We start from the raw sequence: 22,492 nt of genomic DNA, 5'->3' as shown, positions 1-22,492 counted from the left end.
TTTCAACTGCGAGACGAAATTTAAAGTCGATTTAAACAAAAATTAATAATGACGGATCCTCGTACATTTTGTGATTCAAGTATTTAATCTATAATTGAAAAAGTTTCAAAAATATTTTTTATTTCTATTTAGATATATTTCATCAAATCATTTTTATCCAATCAATATGAAACAAACAAATGTGATCTTCTCGCAAAGTCTCGCGAGAAATAACGAGAGCATTTTTTGCAGCGACATCTATTCGCGCTAAAATTATCGACCATGATTTGATGATAATGTTGAATTTATAATATTCCGGTTTGCTTCAGCATCTTTGATGCATTAATTAATTATTTGCTTAAGTGTGCAGACAAACAAACTTCAAAATGCCTGGACACTTAAAGTATATTGAAGTGGATAACTTCAAATCCTACAGAGGCAGACAAAAGATTGGACCCTTCAAAAGATTTTCTGCCATCATAGGACCAAATGGATCTGGTAAGTCCCAAAAATGTAAACAAAGTAAATACGTGCACATTTCATCCTTGTTAATGCAACATTTATTGATTTGTTAACACGAAATCAAATGTTAGCTGTGGCAGAATCATTCAGAACCTAGTTAACCTTTATGAAGTTTCCTGGTTGAGTGCATTGTTTACATTTTTCGGGTAAACATCATTGTGACCTAGATTTATATTTTCTTTCAGTTTCTGTTATACCTGCTGTAACAAAATGCTTGACTTTCTGTTGAAGCAGGGGCGTAGATTGTAAATCGTCACTATAGACGGCTTGATGTAACAAGAAGAAAAAGGAATAATAAAAAATTATACTTCGAAGTGGATTTATCAGCACTAAACATGGTTTTGACATTTTCAAGTTTATGATGACGAGTGACAACAGAATAAAAAAAATTGCGACTACACATTAGACAGGTTAAGCAACCTTACGTGTATGGGTATGTGTAGACTACTCGTAGATGTACACATTGACGTTATCTGTTTACGTTATGGAAACAGGGTTTTATGACGTGTACGGGTATGGAGTTATATTAGCTAGCTATGTTCAGCTATCGATTTCTCAATGTTTTGTGTCTTATTCAAACATAATTACACACTGCATTGTAACATAAATACCTAAAAACAGAAATTACTGTAAAATTCATTGAACAAATAAGTCATTCAAATATAGTTGTTTACACGTTTGTGGTAACATGTAATCGCGGCGCTACAAGTTATGGCTACGTGTAGCAGATGCAAGGCAACATAAAATGATGACATTATACACTCTAAATTCTGGGGATTCCCAGTCTGCACGTACCGGTTCACATACACGTAAGGTTGCTTAACCTCTCTTATATATGTTGTTCAGTACAAAAAATAAACATGTCTACCAAATTTTATGAAGATTGGTCCAAAAATGAAGAACTGAAATATTTGGAGAACGGAGACTGGTAAAAAATTATCTGTTGTCAGATGGTGACCAAGTTTACACAGTAAAAATCATTCAGAATTCCTCAGGGAATCTGGAATTACTGTGCCTTAGCTTAAAATCTGAGCAATTGAAATCAGGGGCAATACTATATAATATAACTCAGGAATGCATTCTTTCATGTTTCCGTTTTTTTTCTCCATCTAGGAAAATCCAATTTGATGGATGCCATCAGTTTTGTACTTGGAGAAAAGACATCAAATTTGAGAGTAAAACGACTTAGTGTAAGTATTATTATAGCCTATCTAAAACAGAAATAAATAGGCCTGGTATCTTTTTATCAGTGAACACATGATTGCCTTGTAGCATTATATTCTGATAGAAAGTTCAAATGTCTGAGGTAAATTTGTAAAACTATTGTATCACAAAAAATATCTAGTCATGTTGTAATATAAAAAAATAATCGATTTTGCTTGCAATTTTGTGAAAGGAAGGGCTTATGAACCAATAAATTATAATTCAACTTTTTATATAAAATAAATTTATATTAAATTTGATTTTACAGGATCTCATACATGGAGCACCTATCGGACAGCCAGCAGCCAGTCGGGCTTCTGTCACAGCAGTATATACGGGCGGAGAGTCAGATGACTCAGAGGCTACAGATATACATTTTACAAGAGTCATTCATGGCTCCAGTTCAGACCACAAGGTTAATGGCAAGGTGAGTTGTAGTACAAAAATAGAATATTTAGATTAATGAATAATTACTAATAATATGGGAATGGGGCTGTTTACCGACCCAGTTATATAAAGAGAAAAATCACTGAATACTACTTTCACTGTGTTTAAACACTTACTTGGATGATTTCTCTAATTAGTCTTGTTAATAAGTCATTGTTACACATTAACCTAATATAGACCTGTAAATATTATGATGGCTTTGAAATAATAAATCAAAATTGTTAGAAAAAATGAAACTACTGCTCTGTTTTTATCATTATTTTTTTTTACCTGATCAGACGGTGAGCTCTCAACAGTATGCTGCTGAACTGGAGAAAATTGGAGTATTGATCAAGTCCAAAAACTTCCTGGTATTTCAAGGAACGGTAGAGAGTATTGCTATGAAAAATGCCAAGGAGAGAACACACATGTTTGAGGAAATCAGCAGGTAAGATTACCTGTATAAGGTGGTTTTTTCCAGCATGATTTGGAGCTGAAAATCGGCCCCATTCCCCATGGCAAATTCTCTAAATTTTTCCAAATTCAAACCTAAATTTTCCCAAAATCAAAGTTTCTTGAAAACTATCCAAAATATTGCATAAACTTAGTTCTTTAAATATTTGTTAATTGGCTTTAAAAAGTATATAAACTACACTGGAAATAAAAAAATTTAATTGTTATGCTTTAGTTCATATTTTATAGTTTTCCCAAATCTTGGTTTTAGTGCACCATTTTCCCAAATTCAAAGCCACAGGCCCCATTCCCAAAGCAGTGAGAAAAAGCCCTCTGTATTAACTTTCAGGGAAAAATATGAAACTCTTAAATTGTTATCTTTAACAAGACATATTTATGAGTCCTTTGCTTCAAATAAGGTTACCAAACATAAAAATTGAACTTCATAATATTTAAAAAAATGTTTACGACATGAAGAGTAAAATGATTATCTAGAGCTGTCATTGATATAAATGTTAAGTATCGATATATCGAAAGGAAAATATTATGATGTATCGATATATATAGAAACAATGGTGTTGTTGATGGAAAAAATGAAATCCGGAACGGTTGTTTTGTGTACTACAATGTACATAAATGGGTCTATAACCGAAAACAACGCATGTCACTTGAGAACTGTTGCTGAGTATTTCACATATCATTTGTGATAATTGTGAAAAATTCATTGAGTTAAAACTATTAGGAACCTTACAATATGTATTCAGTTGGTATACTGTAAAAAAAAATAACACAATTCGTCAGTATTTGAAATTCCAACGTTATTAGGTCATAGTAACATCATCAAGTACAATCTCTGTGATTGTATCGATTTCTGAAAATAGGAAATGATAACGTATCGAAAGATGGAAATTGTCAATACATTGATATCGTTTGTAACGATAACAGCTCTATAATTATTATGATAGTAAGATATATGAGTTAAGGGTGAAATACAGAGAAAAGTGTGTTTTAGGGGAGGGGTAATCAGTATTCTTAACATTTATGTAACAACTGGCTTTAGTATGTACGTGTTTATTCCAGAGTGACCACAATATCTATTTGTTTCTGAAAAATACCTATATTCATGCAATCAGTTTTTCAAAATAATCATTGTCATTATATTTGTGTTACAGATCAGGTGAGCTCAAGGAAGAGTATGATCTAGCCAAAGCGGAGATGTTGAAAGCCGAAGAAGATACACAGTTTAATTACCATAAGAAGAAGGGCATAGCAGCAGAAAGGAAGGAGGCAAAGTTAGAAAAAGATGAAGCAGAACGTTACCAGAAACTTAAGGAACAACTTGTAAGTTCACATGAGTGGAATGTGCAAAATGTTCAGAGTATAGATAGCTTGGATTGGTGTTTTACGTAAGCCTGATAAGACTAAGTGTTACGAAGTAAAACATCTACTTAAACCGTAATCCATTATTAGAGATTTTGGGGGTGACCTACACAATGTAGCCAATATGGAGCTTGTAGAAATGTATCAGTAATAGCGGAGAAAGAAGGCCGCAGATTGAATTTATGGTTCAGAGTATGCCACACCGTCATTTACTAGAGCTGTTATCATATATCGGCATCGCGATATATCACGATTGTAGAGAAGAGACGACGATATCGTTAAAAAAAATTATATCTACGATATCGTCGTCAGCCGTAACCCATCATGTGTTAGTTGGAAAGGAAACAAAACATTGCACTGTCGGACACGGACAGAATCTGATTGACTTGTAAACAAACATCTAATTAAAAGTATCACAAATAAACGTTTGTTTTGATTAGGGTTGTTACGAGTACCCGGTTACGGGTCGGGTTGGGGATGTAACCGGGTCAAAAAATGTGTAGGTCTACCCGGGTACATATACCCGTCAAAATAGGACAATTCGTCTGGATGTACGTTAACAAGTCTAGAATTTATATTAAAAGTATTACAAAATCCAACTCATTTGTATTTGTTTTCACTCACCAAGGATGAAACCTTATCTTTTCAATACATTTTAATTCTCATTACCGTCTTTTGATGCGAGAACAATCTACTTGACGGACATGTGCACTTAAATAGGTCACACTATAGTCATATCCGATAACACAAGAGACCGTCCGAATGTAGTACTTCCTGTTGCGCATGTGCAAAAACATTTCCTCTGGGACTGGTATAGCTACAGACACGCTGGATAGACTGACACTTTACTGCAGCTCATTAGCAATTATGAAAGTCAAATAGAAATGAAGTAGACACTTAACGACTGAAGCTATCTTTACTGAACTCACATATGATTTCATCGAATCTCCGTCGATCAACCAATCTTTCCAAACAACAAACACAACGTAACCCAATTTGTTACAAAAGCAGTCGATCTGTGTCGAGTACCCGGGTACGGGTCGGGTACTAAAATTCGGTTACCCAGGGACAAAATTTAGTACCCGTGACAGCCCTAGTTTTGATGAATGTTTCACTTTATTTATTTACAAATTACACTCTATATTGTACTTTCATGATTGGTCCCCCAAACATGACTTATATTTCCATAAATTCCTTTTATATTTTACTCGCCAAAAATCGCGATATTATCGTGACGATATCGTCAAATTTTGACGATATCGCGATGCACATTTTCTCTACGATAACAGCTCTAGTATGCCACACCGTCATTTACTTAAGCAGTTGTCTTAGGATTCACAAAAAAATTAAGAGGAAATGAAAGTAACTTCATGCCTGGTCACGATTTCATATCCTTACCTTTGCATTCATGATTTTACAAATTTGTATTCTTCTTTTGTAGAGTGAAAAACAAATGGAATTGCAGCTCTTTAAACTATTTCATAATGAAAGAGACATTGACGAAATGTCAGATGAACTTAACAGAAAGAACAACTTACTGGAAAAGGAGGTTCGGAAGCGTGAACGAATTGAAGAAGAAATAAAAGAAAAGAAAAAAGAACAGGGAAAAATCACAAGAGAATTGACAAAGATTGAACAGCAGTTAAAAGAATCGGTAAGAATAACTTATAACCATTTAGAAATGAGCTGGGTTGAACATGATGCAGAATGGGTGACCCCTACTCCTTTTTGATTCACTAACCTTTATCTCGTTTGTTCACCCCTAAAGACACATTTAGGCCCTTCTAAATCAAAGAATAGACTAGTCCATTATGAAATTTCAGGGGACGCATGAGTTGATTTAAATATTTTAGTAAACACTTTCTGAAGATGTCATATACAGTATTTGGATATGAAAGCATCTGCTTTAGACTAGATTCCCGCATTTAGGTGTTTCAAGGATTTGTGAATTTCAAAAACAATGGAGTCCCTTGAAACATTTTTCATTCTTTTCATTTGCTCATTATTTTTACAGGAAGTTGAATTAAACAAGAAAAGACCACTTTACATAAAAGCCAAAGAAAAGACGTCACATATGATCAAGAAGTTGGATTCAGCAAAGTAAGATTGGTTTCTTTTTGTTATTTGACCAAGATAGTTGAAAATATTTTATACATGCTTTGAAGAGAATTCGGTAAAGTATTTTAAGGGCCGTGGTAGCTGAGTGGCTATTCTGACATGTAACCTCCAGCACTCCGCCTCTGGGATGCGGGTTCTAATCCAAAGTGGGGCAGTTGCCAGGTACTGACCGCTGGTCGGTGGTTTTTCTCCGGGTACTCCGGGTGTTCTCCATCAACAAAGCTGGCACGTCCTTACATGACCCTGGCTGTTAATAGGACATTAAACTAATAAAACCGTAAAACCTGTGGGTTGCTAGTGCAGAACCCATGCGAGACAGTTGCCAGTTACTGACCATGGGTTGGAGGTTTTTCTCCAGGTACTCCAGCTTTCTTTTCTATTTTATATGATGTACCCTTATTCTATATAGATTATATAGAAACTTGAATTCTTAGCATAATTAATATTGATTTTGCTTTTCTTTTTCAGAAAGTCATTAAAGCAAGCAAAAAAGACCCACGATAACCATGAACAAGAGGTAAGTGTTGCTTTGTTTCTTACTATTAGATGTAAAATGTTTATCACTGCATGAAATAATATCTTCATTTATACAAGTCAAATTTTTAAGTTGACACTGTCAAAATTTCTTGATTTATTGCAATACACTATAATTAACAAGTTTGATGAGTATAAGAGAAAATTGTACGAGAAAACTTAATATTAATATTAATATTTTTTTAATCACCTGTGAAGATACTGTGATTTTATACTGAGTGTTCTTTGGCAGATCCGAGAGTTAGAACAGGAATTGGACGAGGTGGAGAAGAAGCGACAGGAGTTTGAGGAGAGAATAGAGGAAGAATCTCAATCACAGGGCAGAGATCTCGACCTGGAGGAGTCACAGGTATGTCATACAAATCACAAAGTATCGTAATCATTGTATAGTAGATTTTAGAATCACAGGGCAGAGATCTCGACCTGGAGGAGTCGCAGGTATGTCATACAAATCACAAAGTATCGTAATCATTGTATAGTAGATTTTAGAATCACAGGGCAGAGATCTCGACCTGGAGGAGTCGCAGGTATGTCACACAAATCACAAAGTATCGTAATCATTGTATAGTAGATTTTAGAATCACAGGGCAGAGATCTCGACCTGGAGGAGTCGCAGGTATGTCATACAAATCACAAAGTATCGTAATCATTGTATAGTAGATTTTAGAATCACAGGGCAGAGATCTCGACCTGGAGGAGTCGCAGGTATGTCACACAAATCACAAAGTATCGTAATCATTGTATAGTAGATTTTAGAATCACAGGGCAGAGATCTCGACCTGGAGGAGTCGCAGGTATGTCACACAAATCACAAAGTATCGTAATCATTGTATAGTAGATTTTAGAATCACAGGGCAGAGATCTCGACCTGGAGGAGTCACAGGTATGTCACACAAATCACGAAGTATCGTAATCATTGTATAGTAGATTTTAGAATCACAGGGCAGAGATCTCGACCTGGAGGAGTCGCAGGTATGTCACACAAATCACGAAGTATCGTAATCATTGTATAGTAGATTTTAGAATCACAGGGCAGAGATCTCGACCTGGAGGAGTCGCAGGTATGTCATACAAATCACAAAGTATCGTAATCATTGTATAGTAGAATCTCAATCACAGGGCAGAGATCTCGACCCTGGAGGAGTCACAGGTATGTCACACAAATCACAAAGTATCGTAATCATTGTATAGTAGATTTTAGAATCACAGGGCAGTGATCTCGACCTGGAGGAGTCGCAGGTATGTCACACAAATCACGAAGTATCGTAATCATTGTATAGTAGATTTAAGAATCACAGGGGCAGAGATCTCGACCTGGAGGAGTCGCAGGTATGTCACACAAATCACAAAGTATCGTTATCATTGTATAATAGATTTTAGAGTTTTGAAACAAAAACAATAGATGAATTAAGTAAGGTAGTTCATATTTTGAGGGTTTTAAAAAAGAAATGATAAAGGAAATTAAACTTTTGTGAAGAAATGATATGGAACCGGAAGTAATGAAACTCAGTGAAAAGTATTTTAAAAGATATCTTCTAAAATATTTTTAATATAAAGGTGCTAATTGAATAATAAATAGAAGCTTACATTGTAGGGTTCTCTTAATTACAAATTCTTTGAAGGTTTTATGTTTTATTTTATTTGTTCGATTATGAACAAGGTATCATTTAAAGCCCCTATATCCATATCTATATCATTTTTTTCATGATTTAGAAGAATGTTTGGGAAAAAATCCTGTTATAAATCATGCAGAGACAGGACTAAATCAAAGTCAAGATGTGCGATAAATGATCCAGAAGCTTTTGATTAAAATCAAATAAATATTGAGCATCCCTAAGTGGGTCCCATTTAGTCAAACAAGCCAAAGTTAGCCGACATTGTAACGTCGTTGCTGAGAATGTCATGTGACTACCGCAACTACGTTTCGAACTCTTCTGAGAACGGGTCATGAACTTTCTGACTTCTGATTGGCAATAATCTTAACTTCTATGGCAAACAATATAAAATGAAAACATGTTTACAAGTATCGAATTTCAACAACTACTGTACCAAAGTTATTAAGAAATCATTATAAATATTTTTTGATATAACTTGATTTCAATTAAATTGTACATCTATAAACACTAACAATATCAGGGTCGAATCTTACTTGACGTTTTGTTGATAGTTACGTATAGTGTGGCTTTAATACATCTTTGTCAGTTTTGATTCAGTGAAAATGAGAAATTTCAATATTGTTGTGTCTAAATAATCGATACTTGGAATGACTGACCTTGGTCCTCAGCGCCATAAGTTTGTTGTGAATTATGTATTCTTTGTTTTTGTTTAGGTACAAGAATATCACCATTTGAAGGAAGAAGCAAGCAAACGAGCAGCAAGGAATACCCAGGAGATGGATTCAATAACACGTGAACAAAAATCAGACCAAGACAGATATGACAATGAAAGTAGAAAAAGAAATGAACTTATATCTAAAATCAAACAGAAAGAAAATGAAATGGAAGAAAACAGGAAAAGAGTGGAGAAATTAAACGAATATATAAAGTAAGGTTTATTTCTGTTTCATGCCTAAATTTTCATAGTTATTTTCAATATGAAAATGATGTAGATTTCACAGTGCTTCCCGATTAACATCAGAAAAGGCCCTGACAAACAAAAAGATAAAACCTTTGTAGCAATACACATCACTTAATGCCTTTTTGTCAGGAGGGAGACCCTTTCTGAAGGATGTTAAGTTTCTAAGGTGATTATATATTTAACTCAATTTCACACCTCAAATTCCAAAATGGACTAATCTAGTCTTTGAACTTGTAGAATATAAATGCGCCTGGGGGGTGAATGGATTTATATGATTTCAATCCTTTAATATCTATTTGATGATACTATCCTTTTAACATGGTTAATTAGAAGCTGTAGAGTTACTGATATTCTCTGTTGATCTAATAAGGCCATGATGGCCGAGTGGTTAAGGTGTTTCCTTAGGTTTTCAAGTTCAAATCTCACACGGGGCAGCTGCCAGGTATTAATAGGACAGCAGTTTTTCTCTGGGTACTTCATTTTTGTGTCCTTTTCCTCCTAAGCCAGGTCCATCTTTAAATGACTCTAGTTGTTAACTCATTTTCCCCTAAAGACTTGTGTGAAATCTCCCAAAAACTAAAGCTGGAACAGTTCATTATGAGATTTCAGGGATGAATGAGTTAATAAAACATCAAAGAAAAACAAAACACGGTCTGGTGCTCTTTGGGCGTTCTAATTGACAGATACTTAGTTTATAATGTATTACAGTGGATTAGTTTACATGGTGTGTGTTTATTTACAGGACAAGTAACAATGCTGTAGCAGAACAGAGACAACTAGAGGAGAGTATGTCAGAAGACGTAGACACGGCCAACCGCAGGATTGAGGAAATCAATGACGAGTTAGCCTCGGTCATGGACCAGTTAGGGGAGGCCAAAGTGGACAAACACGAATCTGCTAGAGCTACAAAGAAGAAAGAACTTCTAAACAACCTGAAACGTCTCTTCCCTGGAGTGGTATGTTTGAGTGAATATAAATGGTTCAATTAATGAAGATTTTGTTGGAAATCTTGATCCTTAGAGAAAATCTATTTCTCTGTCAAGCAAGCATTCATTTATTGAACAAATGCTCCCTATGAATTAATAGTTTGTAGTAATTTGAAGACATACAAAATAATTTTCACTTTATTGACAAACAAAATCATTATCACTACTTTTGGACTTCGAATACAAATATGTTGTCACTAGTTTTGGACTTTGAATACTAATACCATTATAAGGAAACTCTAGTGACCAACGAAATCAATTCAATAAAGTTCATTATTCTGTCTTTGCATATTACAGAGTTAGCTCCCTTGCGGGTAGGTATCGATGGTTACGTCATTATTTTGTGAGCGCAATTCACATCGTTTTCTCCGAAACATATGACATTACGCTCGTAAAATCATGACGTCACAATCAATACCTACTCTCAAGAGTAGATAACTCTGTAATATGCAAATACGGAATACACATATTACAGGTATCTTATAGGAATATTGACAGGGAATTGAAAATACTACATACTAACCATACATTAATTGTAAGCTTTTTCATTTAAACATGTTTTACCGTATATTATCTGTTTCTAAATTTGTTTTCCATGGAAATGATTTGGTTCAGTATCCATGCTTTTCAAGTAGAAGTAAATTGTATCTGTTTTTGAACATTATGTGGATTCCGAGTATTTGTTAACAGACTGGGCGTCTGATCGATCAGTGTGAGCCGAGCCACAAGAAGTACCAGGTAGCTATCACTAAGGTTCTGGGTAAATACATGGACGCTATCGTGTGTGACTCGGAGAAGACCGCCAAGGACTGTATCCAGTATATGAAAGAGCAGCGCATTGATCCAGAAACCTTCCTTCCTCTCAACTATCTGGATGTTAAACCAGTGAACGAGAAGCTCAGGTGAGAATGTTTGATCATGGAAAAAATTTAAGGAGAAGATGGAAATATTTGATGATTAGAAAATGTGAGAATTTTTAATGATGAGAAAAGTTGAGAATGTTTAAAATGATGAGATAAGTTGATAATGTTGGATGATAAGGAAAAAGTTTAAATTGTGGAGAAAGTCTAAGCAAATGCTATAGGGCTGTAAAATTGAAGGTATAATGAAGGCAAAGTTTAAATTGTGGCGAAAGTCTAAGCAAATGCTATAGCTATAGGGCTGTAAAATTGAAGGTATAATGAAGGCTAATTGTTGAAAGTTTAAAATGGGGATTATGGCCAGAATTAATTAAATTAGTTTGATGAGTTATTATGCCGTATTCAGCATTGATAAACAAACTGTGAATTTCTGGTATGGCCTGAAAATTATCAAACTGGGGGGGGAGAGGAACATTTGTAGGTAAATAACTTGTCTTTGTAAACCAACATTTCTTACATTATTCAGTGTTGGCTTAGATCTGTCATAGGTAATACTTCAACTACCTAACCAAAGTCTTTAAAAAAAAAAAAAAAAAACATTTAATACTGTTATATTGATTTCAGTCATGTATTGTATTTGATTTCCATTTGTAGGTAAATAACTAGTCAAACTACAGAGGCAGTTGTGGATGTAAATATGTTTTCAGATATCTTATCAATTTCCTCATTACTCGCAGAATCCATGACAAAATATTCAACAGGCGAGTTTCTCTTCCTATTCAATTATTACTTTGATACCCTCAACAAAATCTGGAGTCCTGGGATGGATGTGTTTAATGTTTTCCTTGATTAAAACTTAACAGTATGATTGCTCTATTACAGAGAGTTTTCTGAGCCTCGTAATGTGAAGCTTGTTGTGGATGTAATCCGTTATGACCCCCCTGTGGTTAAAAAAGCTCTGCTATTTGCCTGTGGTAATTCCCTGGTGTGTGAGACAGTAGAGGATGCCAGAAAGGTAGCCTTTGGTGGACCGGAACGACACAAGGTAAGTCAAACGCATTTCTAGCGTCGGTTTTTGACTGCCAAGAACCTCTTTAAACTAGATGCCTTTGTAAACCAACATTTCTTACATTATTCAATGTTGGCTTAGATCTGTCATAGGTAATACTTCAACTACCTAACCAAATTCTGTAAAAAAACAAAAACATTTAATACTGTTATATTGATTTCAGTCATGTATTGTATTTGATTTCCATGCTAGGATCATAGCACTATTGCTTCTTATCAGACTAAAATGCCATTTCTTTCCTCCTACAGTCAGTTGCCTTGGATGGAACCCTTTTCCAGAAGTCTGGTGTCATCTCAGGAGGCGCAAGGTAAGGAAACTACAACGCCAGGTTCCTTCTTTCTTCTGGTGATAGATATTTAATTCCTTGAGAAAGAAAATGATTCTTAAAGGTTCTACATATTATTGTAGTTACACACAAAAAAAACTTAGCTGCGAAAAATTCTAAATATTCAATAGAAATTACAAAAATGCTAAGTTCTCATTTTACTGTTAGTAATCAGATATGATAACGTTGATTTATGTTTTCGTTAGTGACCTGAAAGCCAAAGCTCGACGATGGGATGAGAAACAGTTAGGACAGTTAAAGAGCCGAAAGGAAAAATTATCTGAGGAACTGAAGGAGCAACTGAAGAACAAGAGGAAGGAATCAGAATTGAATACAATTCGGTCCCAGATCAAGGGTTTGGAAACTCGACTGAAGTACTCAATTACAGATAGGGATAATACAGTAAGTTGTTGGTGGAAGTATGTTGTAATCCTAAATAATTATGAAATTGTGAACATAGTTTCCCTGAAAGATATCGGATAAAATCAACTAAATTATTAATTTAAAAGCATAGAAATTAGAGGTGGAGGCTCATTTTAATTATAATTTTAAAAAAAAATTGACTTTTATGACTGTTAATTTTAAAAATCAGCTGAACAAGTTGTTTATCTTGAAAATATGCAAAATAAATTTAATTTACATGAATAATGCTTCATATTTACTAAAAAAAAAAATATAAGAGAATTCTCTGTCCTTATGAATTAATTGATGATTTTCTCCATTTCAGCTCAACAAACATCTCACTCAGAATGAAAAAGATCTCAACACCTACAATGAAATGCTCAAATCTTTTGATGTAAGTATGACGAGACTTTATTCCACAAACTTTGTAACTATCACTATTGCGGTAACTTGTTAACTTAAAACTGGTTTTGTGCTACTTAGGGTTTACAAGCAAAAGATGTGTTGACTCTCTCCATCAATAATTGTCACGAAAACCTAATACATAGATCAAGGATTCACTGAGGTCAGATCTTTTGGTACAGAAACTGCTTTGAATTAGCTGTTCAGTGTTATTTACCTACTGTCCTTAAAAAAATAATTTACTGTTTCAACAATTTAAAAGGAGCATTTTTAGCTCGCCTATTCGAAGAATAGGGGGAGCTAATGTTGTCACCCCGGCGTCGGCGTCGGGGTCAGCGTTGGCGTTGGCGTCCCATTTCACGTTAAAGTTTTGAGCAAGTTTCTGTTTCGTCAATTGTTTAAGCTTAAGTCATCATAAATGTTTATGATTTTATTTTCCTAATGTGTATGGATGCTGAACGTGATAATACAACCAATTTGGGGCCCTTTAGGGGGTTTTTGAGTCTGTTAATTTGTCATATTTCCATGTTTAAATAGTAAATACTTGAACATCAACTTCTTCTGAATAGGCGAGCTTTGCTGTTCTCCAACAGCTCTTGTATAAATAGATAGTGTAAATGATCAAGGAGGCTGAAGTGGCTGAGTGGTTAAAATGTCTCTTATATATCATCATATAACCACTTTTGGGTCACAATGTTGAATCGCATGTACGCAGTTACCAGTTTTTCTCCAGGTACTCTGACTTTCCTCCACCCAATAAACCTGGTACATATTTAATGACTTTATACCATTCAAACCAAACCAAAACTCGTAGAAAAATGATTATAAATTATTGTGTTTTTAGCCAAGAATACAAGAAATTGAGCGTCGAATGTCGGAGCGAGGCGACAAGTTAAAAATCCTAAAGGAGAGAATGAATCGAGTGGAGGATGAAGTGTTCATGACTTTCTGTATCCAGATTGGTGTAGAAAATATCAGGTAAGACTAGATCGGTGTAGAAAATATCAGGTAAGACCAGATCGGTGTAGAAAATATCAGGTAAGACCAGATTGGTGTAGAAAATATCAGGTAAGACCAGATCGGTGTAGAAAATATCAGGTAAGACCAGTTTGGTGTAGAAAATATCAGGTAAGACCAGATCGGTGTAGAAAATATCAGGTAAGACCAGATCTGTGTAGAAAATATCAGGTAAGAAAATTATAAATTACTCCTTACAATAGCAAACCATTCAAAATAAAAAGTGAGTTTGATTAAGTTAAATAACTTTCTTCATGTCTGTAAGTAACTAAACTATAATAAATGTAATAATGGTGATGTTATATATATATAATTGTTATTTTATGAAATTGTTATGAATTGAATTTATATCACTACAGGCAATATGAAGAAAGAGAACTTCGAGTGCAACAGGACAGAGCAAAGAAGAGGCTAGAATTTGAAAACCAGAAATTCAGATTACAAAACCAAATAGAATTTGAAAAATCAAGGGACACAATTGGTAGGTTGGCTGTTCCTGTTATGTGTTCTACTTTAATTATGGCCAAGTTCCAGGATCAATGAAACAATTTCTGACTTTAATTTAGACTTGGCCAATAAAAAAAATGTTGAAAATTTTCGTAACTTCATTTATGATTGACTAAGTCAAACTGTTTCGTGGTCTTTGACAAAATTGCGTTATGGTATACCATTCCTAGAATTCATCAAATAAAATATATAGTGGTAATAGTGCAGGGACCAAGTCATTAAATAAAATATATAGCAGTAATAGTGCAGGGACCAAGCACTGAATCGTGATAACAAATGGCCGCAAAGATGTATCAACTACAAGATTAATGTGGCTTTTAAAGAGTTCAGTACAAAATTTAATTGCAACAGGAACATCAGTGGGTTTACAGTCATTATTCTCAGAGCATTGTCCATGATTTGAGTATGTTAATGCATTCATGTTTTAGCAAATGTGAAAAAGTGGGAGAAGGCATACCAAAGTGATGAAAAAGAATTAGAGAAAGTAAAGAATGACGAAGCTCGCCATATGAAGGTACAGCATCAGCAAGAAGGAAACTAAAATATCTCAAATATTATTTATAGATATTAAATAGATTTAATGTTCAAACCAATTCTTTCAGAGAGAGTAGTTTTAAAATAGTAGACATACCGGCGGTGGTCTAAATCTTGTTACCATGCGATAGATAAAACAAAATCAAAGTCAAGCTTGATGCATATCTTTGCTATCAGAAGTATAGAGATCAACTGAATTTGCACTCTTAGAAGGAAAGCCTTCCCAGGAGATATTTCAGCTCATAGATAGAAGAGATTCCACAATCAGGACAGCTACAAATTGATTACTGTATTCGATCTAATAAATGCCCAGGGCATTTAAAAAATTTAAAAAATGAAAAGGTGCTTAATGAGACAAAATTATTGCAAACCTACACAGTTTTGTGTAGTTTTGGTCTTTATTTATGCCCAGGCAATTGAAATTGGGGTCTCAAAAAGGAGGAGGGGCGCTTATAGGGACATGGGCACATATTGGGTCAAATACCGTAAATGAAAGTTATATTCAGAGACAGAAGAGAGCATATTGAGTTGGGGTCTTGCTTGTCCAAGGTCAGGGTTCACACTAAAATTTGTTTACTTTCTTATTTAGAGACGCAGATACAGGGCAAATTGAAAAATATATCTCGGTTCTTATTTCAGGTCATTGATGAAGAAATGCAGACACAGGAGCGACTAAAACAACAAAGAGTGACATTTAAATCTCAAGTAGAGGATGAGGAGTCGGATATCAACGAGGTTCGGAAACGTCACTCGGCTCAGCAGAAGGAGATCAGTGCCGCCCAGAAGCAGATCAACTCAGTAGAAACAAAATTAGAACAGAAACGAGCTGACCGGCACAGTTTACTGAAAGCTTGCAAGGTATTGTAACAATCTATTTCGACGACATTTTGTATAGTTAGACAGTCATTGGCCATTTATCATCCAGTTCAATGCATAAACACTGATGGACAAAACATGGGAATTAAGAAGTAAAACATAAAGTTATTTGTAAAGGACAAACCAAGTATTAAGCATTTAATTCTAAAGACACAATAATTAGATAGGTAGTAAAATTCTGCAATTTTTTGAAACAAAAGATAAATTTCAAAGACATTGAGAAGAATGTTATTGATATAGAAGCTATCCCTGTGTACTAATTGACAATCAATTTGTTTTTTGTAATTTTATAAAAATGCTTGTGTGTTTAGATGGACGACATACAGATACCTTTCAAGCGTGGAACATTGGAGGATATCAACCGTGAAGACGAGCCGTCGAGTCAGCCTGACGGAAGTCAAGATACTCCCATGGACAGCATGAGTAGTCAAGGGGCCAAAGCAATATATGCCAAAGAGGCTTACATCCTCATCGACTACAGTGTGCTCGATGAGGACGATAAAGAGGTAGGAAACGGTCATCACTGGCAAACTAGCTTGGCATTGAAGAGGCAATAGCTAATAGGCAAATTCAGTCATAACTTTTCATGCAAATCTTTACATCTGCCTATGAAATGAAGACATGCTTTTTTAGCTCACCAAGATCAGATCATTATTTCTTTTACTGGTTTTAAAACTGATATAGATACTTTGATTTAATTTGTTGAGTTCATTTGCTCAATCTATAACCAAAGTGATTTCCTGAAATCTTCTACATTTTACTAGACAACCTCAAATAACTTCAACAAAAAGAACATTATCGTATAATTCTAGCAGTGATTACCAAATTTCTATTGAGATTTTGGTAAATTCTGAACTGACTCATTTCTTTACATCATCCTGTTTTTCCTGCAGCTTGAAATGGCTGATGAAGTACGGAAGCGTGAAAACCAGTACCAGAAAGCTGTGGCAGACATGCATTCCACAATACAAAGGATTAACGCACCCAACATGAAGGCTATGGAAAAGTAAGTAGAAATGTTGACTAATTACTGATCATGTCACTGAAAATGCTTCTTGTGGAACTAAATCCTGCCCTTTTCTTTTGTAATTGAGTTAAAAATAATTATGCCTTATCTTAGGGAGTGACAACAAAATCTCAACCATCTGGAGAATTCATAAATGTTCATTCTTCTACAAGCCTCTGGTTTGACATTCATTTTCAATTTTGTCATATCCCCAAAGAAAGATTATATTACTGGATGTCGGCATGATTTAGAATTCAATGAATATGACATTTGGCAAGGATATTTCTTATATCTGGGAGTAAATAGGAGGAGTTGGCATGTTGTTACAATTCCCATAACACTGATTATATATGATTCTACAGACTGGATGGTGTGAGGGAAAGGTTCCAGGAGACATCAGCAGAGTTTGAAGACGCAAGGAAACGAGCAAAGAGGGCCAAACAGGCATATGAAAAAGTTCGCAAAGAGAGATATGACCGGTTCATGCATTGTTTCGAGCATGTGGCCACCAGAATTGACGAGATTTACAAGGTGAATGATTATTCTAATGTTAAATGAAAATAAATGGCATGAAATAAGATATTAGTTCAAATTGTTTTTGGAATTAAAAAGAAAATGTCTCTTCAGATGTAAAGTTGTCATCCTTGCCATACTCCATTGAAATTTCTAGATGGCTATTGGTGTTTAGTGTAGACCTATATACATACAGAGAAAATATCTGGCTCCAAAGACATTAATAACAATGTTTTACTATTCTGTGATATGATTTCTGTTGTTCAATTTATTATAATCTGTAGAAGCTGAGAAAAAAAACACCAAAAATTGGAGATAGGATAAATTGCATAACTGTCATAGCATTGACTTTTCATTTGCTTGTTCTAAGATAATGTTTAAAACTTTCACACACTCCAATTTCATTTGTTAACACATTTTTAACTTTCAGTCGCTTGCCCGTAACCAGAGTGCCCAGGCTTTCCTTGGACCTGAGAATCCAGAAGAACCCTACCTGGATGGTGTGAACTATAACTGTGTCGCCCCCGGGGAAACGATTCCGACCTATGGATAACTTATCTGGTGGTGAGAAGACCGTGGCAGCTCTGGCCCTCCTCTTTGCTATTCACAGGTAACAGCCAGGACTCTATATTATCTCTAGTTAAACCTCCCATGCTATGTACTGAGGATGACTGTTGATTACATAAGTGTTAGTTAACCTATTTTATTGAAACTTGGTAAAAATGTTCACTATTAGCAAAAATATACAAATGGATAATGTCAAGGTCAGTTTATGATGTCAAGTTTAGGTTATGGTGTCAAGATCAGTTTATGCTGTTTAATGGATTGGTTATCATATTTTGTGAATGCATTGGTGTGTAACATGCAATGGGCTACCTACATATCTAATAGTGCACGCTAGAACACCATGTTGAATATAAAGTTGTAGCCAAAGACCGAGAATTTCTTTGTGACATGCATTGGTGTGTAACATGCAATGGACTACCTACATATTTAATGGTGCACTCTAGAGCACCATGTTGAATATATAGGTAGCCCAATATTATTTTACACGCCATTGCATTTCATAAATGATAACCAATACTTAAATATACACTATTGTGGATGGAAAATGAAGTTAGATATCTTATTAATTTACTTGATATTTAACATCAATGTAAATCCACTCGGAGAAAAACCACCAAGTAACATCACAGGAAGCTCAATGTTGTGACACCGAAATAACATGCTCAGTAGATTCAACTTAGTCCCTGTGTAGTTGCCATGTATTATAATGTGGCTGTCTTTTAAAGCTTGTACAAGACTTGTGAAATGTGATTTGTTTTGTGTAGCTACCAGCCAGCCCCATTCTTTGTACTGGATGAGATAGACGCTGCCCTCGACAACACAAACATCGGAAAGGTAAGCATGCACTGAGCAGTCTAATTATTTCACAAAATTTGTATTGGTGATTGTGACAGTAAAGTTAAGAAATTGACATAAAATTAAACTGGCACTGGTTTCGCGAACATTTCTGAAGTTCAGCTGGGAAATAGGAAATTTCCTAGTTTCTGTTATGCTTCCTATGGGGACATTTCAGTTAAGGAATATTAGTGAAATTAAGCAGGGACTGAATATTTCCTATAGTTTGATACGCAATCATGACCGTTACGAAAATTGGCAAATATTCTAGATAGTTCATTATGTTCTAAATAAATAAACAATATCCGTAAACCTCTTGCCAAATTATCAATTGTGTACATGTATTTTCATTGTTAAAAAAAATCTTACCAAAATTGTTGCTTAATGGTCAACATTTTTTGCAGGTTGCTTCATACATCCGGTCGCAGTCTGAAAATAGCTTTCAGTGTATAGTGATCTCACTAAAGGAAGAGTTCTACAATAAATCCGATTCCCTCATAGGAATTTACCCAGAGGTAAGATGTCTTCTGAAATTGCAAACATCTAAAACAGTATTTGCAGATATGATATTTTCGCAATTTTGCGAGACACAGTTTAATTTCCACATTTTCAGTTCATATTGCAGAAAATGATGACCCACAAAAATAACCTTCTATACAGTATATGTAGCTCTAGTCTTGAGGTCATATTTTTTCGTGATATCATAGCAGTTTGTTGTCCTATTAAACTACAAGTTATGTATGTTTGAATGAAGATAACAATGCAGGCCTATGGATCTAGTTTTCAAAACTTTCATTAAACTGCTTGAGGACAGAGATTTTTCATCTCCTTTATTTCCCATAAGACAATGCATTGCTTGAGATTTTTCTCAACTTTCAGAAGTTTTATACAGTGGACTATTTTCTTTAAGTGTTCTGCTCTATGGTAAAAATGTCCGAAGTCTGTCCTATTCTGTAATTATTCTATATCCTGCTGTAAGGATGTCCTTTAACTGTGTCCTATTGTGTAGATATTTGTCCTATAACTACATTGTTTCTGTTCCAGGTCGGTGATTGTGTGATCAGTCACGTGTTAACAGTTGACCTCAATGATTACCCAGAATCCCAAATGGACGGCGATGAGGATAGCCCCAGCAAGTCGCGGTAGTAGTCACTCGAGAGACAAAAAATATATTTATATACAGTGCAAATTTTATTGTTATATTGTGTGTTTGCCGGAAAGACTACCACTACTATTTGTGGAGGTAATGTGAACTTTAATAATTGCTGAATTTTTAACTTTTTTTTCCCTATGGCATCGTTTTAGCAAAACAATTAATTGTCTTTTGTGGACTTTATTTTGATTAATTTGAAAAGTTCATATGTTCGATTTTTAATGGAAAAAGGGGGAAAAAATGTTCATAATGTATCCCTGTCTGTAAACATAAAATGGAACCATCATTGTAAATATTATTTGAAGATTTTTTTTTATTTATCAGCAATATTGAACAAACATGTTGTTTCGTGAATAGTTTTACGAGTGTTGTAAATAGACTATTAGGACGTTATGTTTGTCTGTTGAAGTCGGTAAAATTCCCTCGTTCCTGCTCCTACTGGAAGTTATTTTAAAAAGCAGCTAGGGAGAATGAATTTGTTTTTGGTCAAAATGTTGTAGCTTCATTTTATATAATGAATTTCATTTGAGATAATATTTTATGAAATTTCGATATTGAAGCCTTAAGATATCGATCAGTAAGTTACTGATCAAGTCTATCGTTTTGTCGTGTCCAGTAAGACTAGGAATGATTTTAATGTATCCTATATCGCCATTCATCAGTGACAGTAATCTGTATGGTAATTGTTGTAATGTCTTCGCTGATCAAGGATTTCCACTGTGCTGAATTTTTCTTGCGACATCCTTGCAGTTTTGTTTAATTTTTTTTGTCTTGCAAAACCATATTGTACTATATCACCAGATCAGGCCCCGATTTCTCGAAACAAAAAGCGCCAACTTTTTAAGTTGTATTGTAACTTATGTAAAACATTTTGGCTTAAGTATGCGTTAGAGTTGAGTTTGTCCATGGTTTCAACAAATTTAAACACCAACATAAGTCAAAATTTCAGAAGTCAGTATTTTATGTATTGAGAAATCAGGGTCAGAAAGACAAGAGAGAGAGAGGAAAGAATATTTTATATTTGAATCATCAGCAAACCATTAGTACTAATTTCATTTCCATGTATGATTTATAAAATGAAAAGATATAAGTACAGATATTTTATGTTAAAGAAAGTCTACAGCATTTAATACTGTAGGATTATGACATTTCTGAATTGATGACGGGCTGTCGGGTTATAGTAGTGTAACAGATACCCCTACCAGTAGATTTGTTCAGTTGTTTATCATGGTCAATGATAATAAATTAATTTGTAAAATTTAATTGGTATTTTATTTATCTTTGTCTACCAATTGCCACTGTCATTGGTTGAGTATCTCCCATTATGTGTCTTTTGAGGTTAAAAGATTTCACTTTTTTTATAGCCATATTCATAATATTAGATCAGTGAAAAGTTTTAGTGTCAGTATTGCCAGTCTCTGATGATGAAAAACCAGGTTGTCATCCCTAAAAACAAGGGTGAAAAGGTCAAAACAAAGGTCATCATTAGTAATTCACATCTTTGCCAGCTGACTAAAAGATAGAGAGACCGAGATATGTGGTCCATGACTGACTTCATTAATTGAAGAAATGATTCCATGTCTTTGTCTTTGTGTACATGGACCAATGTTTTCTAACTCAAATTGAAGACTTGAGCTGATGTACCCTGCTATTCTAAATTGTCCAAAACATGGATCAACCAAGAAAAGTTACTTGAATGGGCAATACTGTAATGTAATGCTGTCAAATTGTTCAAATGGAAGATCTGAACCCAATTTTAAGGTCACAAGGTGGTTGTTATTACTAAACATATTGAGTAGGAGGCATGCAAGGATGAAAGGTCATGAGGACAGATGTCAAAGGTCACAGGGTCGACCCAATATACCAGGGGTGTCTTAATTACCATAATATGAGATGGTGATATCAACAGTTTAGGCCATTCATTGTCGTATGAGGAAGGATGTGTAGGGGACGCTGATGGCTATGAGGTCATTATGGTAATTTAAATTACACACACCTTCTTATATTGTGTCAGTTCCCTGTGGTCAAGGTCATATGAGGATGTGTGTCTAGAAGGCATCAACGTCTTATCTGGAATCTGGACAAGAACAGTCAAGGTTAAAAGAGGATAGGTGTCAAGGTCATATGAGGACATGTCTAGGAGGAAGTCAACGTCTTATCTGGAATCTGGACAAGAACAGTCAAGGTCATAAGAGGATAGGTGTCAAGGTCATATGAGGATGTGTGTCTAGGAGGCAGTCAACGTCTGA

At 34.8% G+C, this 22,492-nt stretch overlaps 1 protein-coding gene across 1 annotated transcript; it reads left to right on the top strand.

Annotated features, from left to right (window-relative positions):
* Window positions 1–214: 214 nt before the first annotated feature.
* LOC138304720 (structural maintenance of chromosomes protein 1A-like) lies at window positions 215–21,506 on the top strand. Its single transcript, XM_069244963.1, is given in 28 exon segments — window positions 215–477; window positions 1,615–1,691; window positions 1,973–2,131; window positions 2,430–2,578; window positions 3,756–3,924; window positions 5,405–5,617; window positions 5,978–6,063; window positions 6,550–6,598; window positions 6,848–6,964; window positions 8,945–9,159; window positions 9,935–10,148; window positions 10,869–11,080; window positions 11,921–12,083; window positions 12,356–12,414; window positions 12,639–12,834; window positions 13,160–13,228; window positions 14,081–14,214; window positions 14,613–14,734; window positions 15,189–15,274; window positions 15,934–16,152; window positions 16,482–16,676; window positions 17,064–17,176; window positions 17,539–17,707; window positions 18,120–18,212; window positions 18,214–18,299; window positions 19,021–19,090; window positions 19,495–19,605; window positions 20,135–21,506. Coding segments are annotated over 28 exon segments (3,759 nt in total). The 5' UTR covers window positions 215–365; the 3' UTR covers window positions 20,237–21,506.
* The last annotated feature ends 986 nt before the right edge of the window (window positions 21,507–22,492 follow it).

This window comes from Argopecten irradians, chromosome 12 (genome assembly GCF_041381155.1).
Source record: "Argopecten irradians isolate NY chromosome 12, Ai_NY, whole genome shotgun sequence".
Taxonomy (NCBI): domain Eukaryota; kingdom Metazoa; phylum Mollusca; class Bivalvia; order Pectinida; family Pectinidae; genus Argopecten; species Argopecten irradians.
This window is presented reverse-complemented; position numbering and strand designations above follow the sequence as displayed.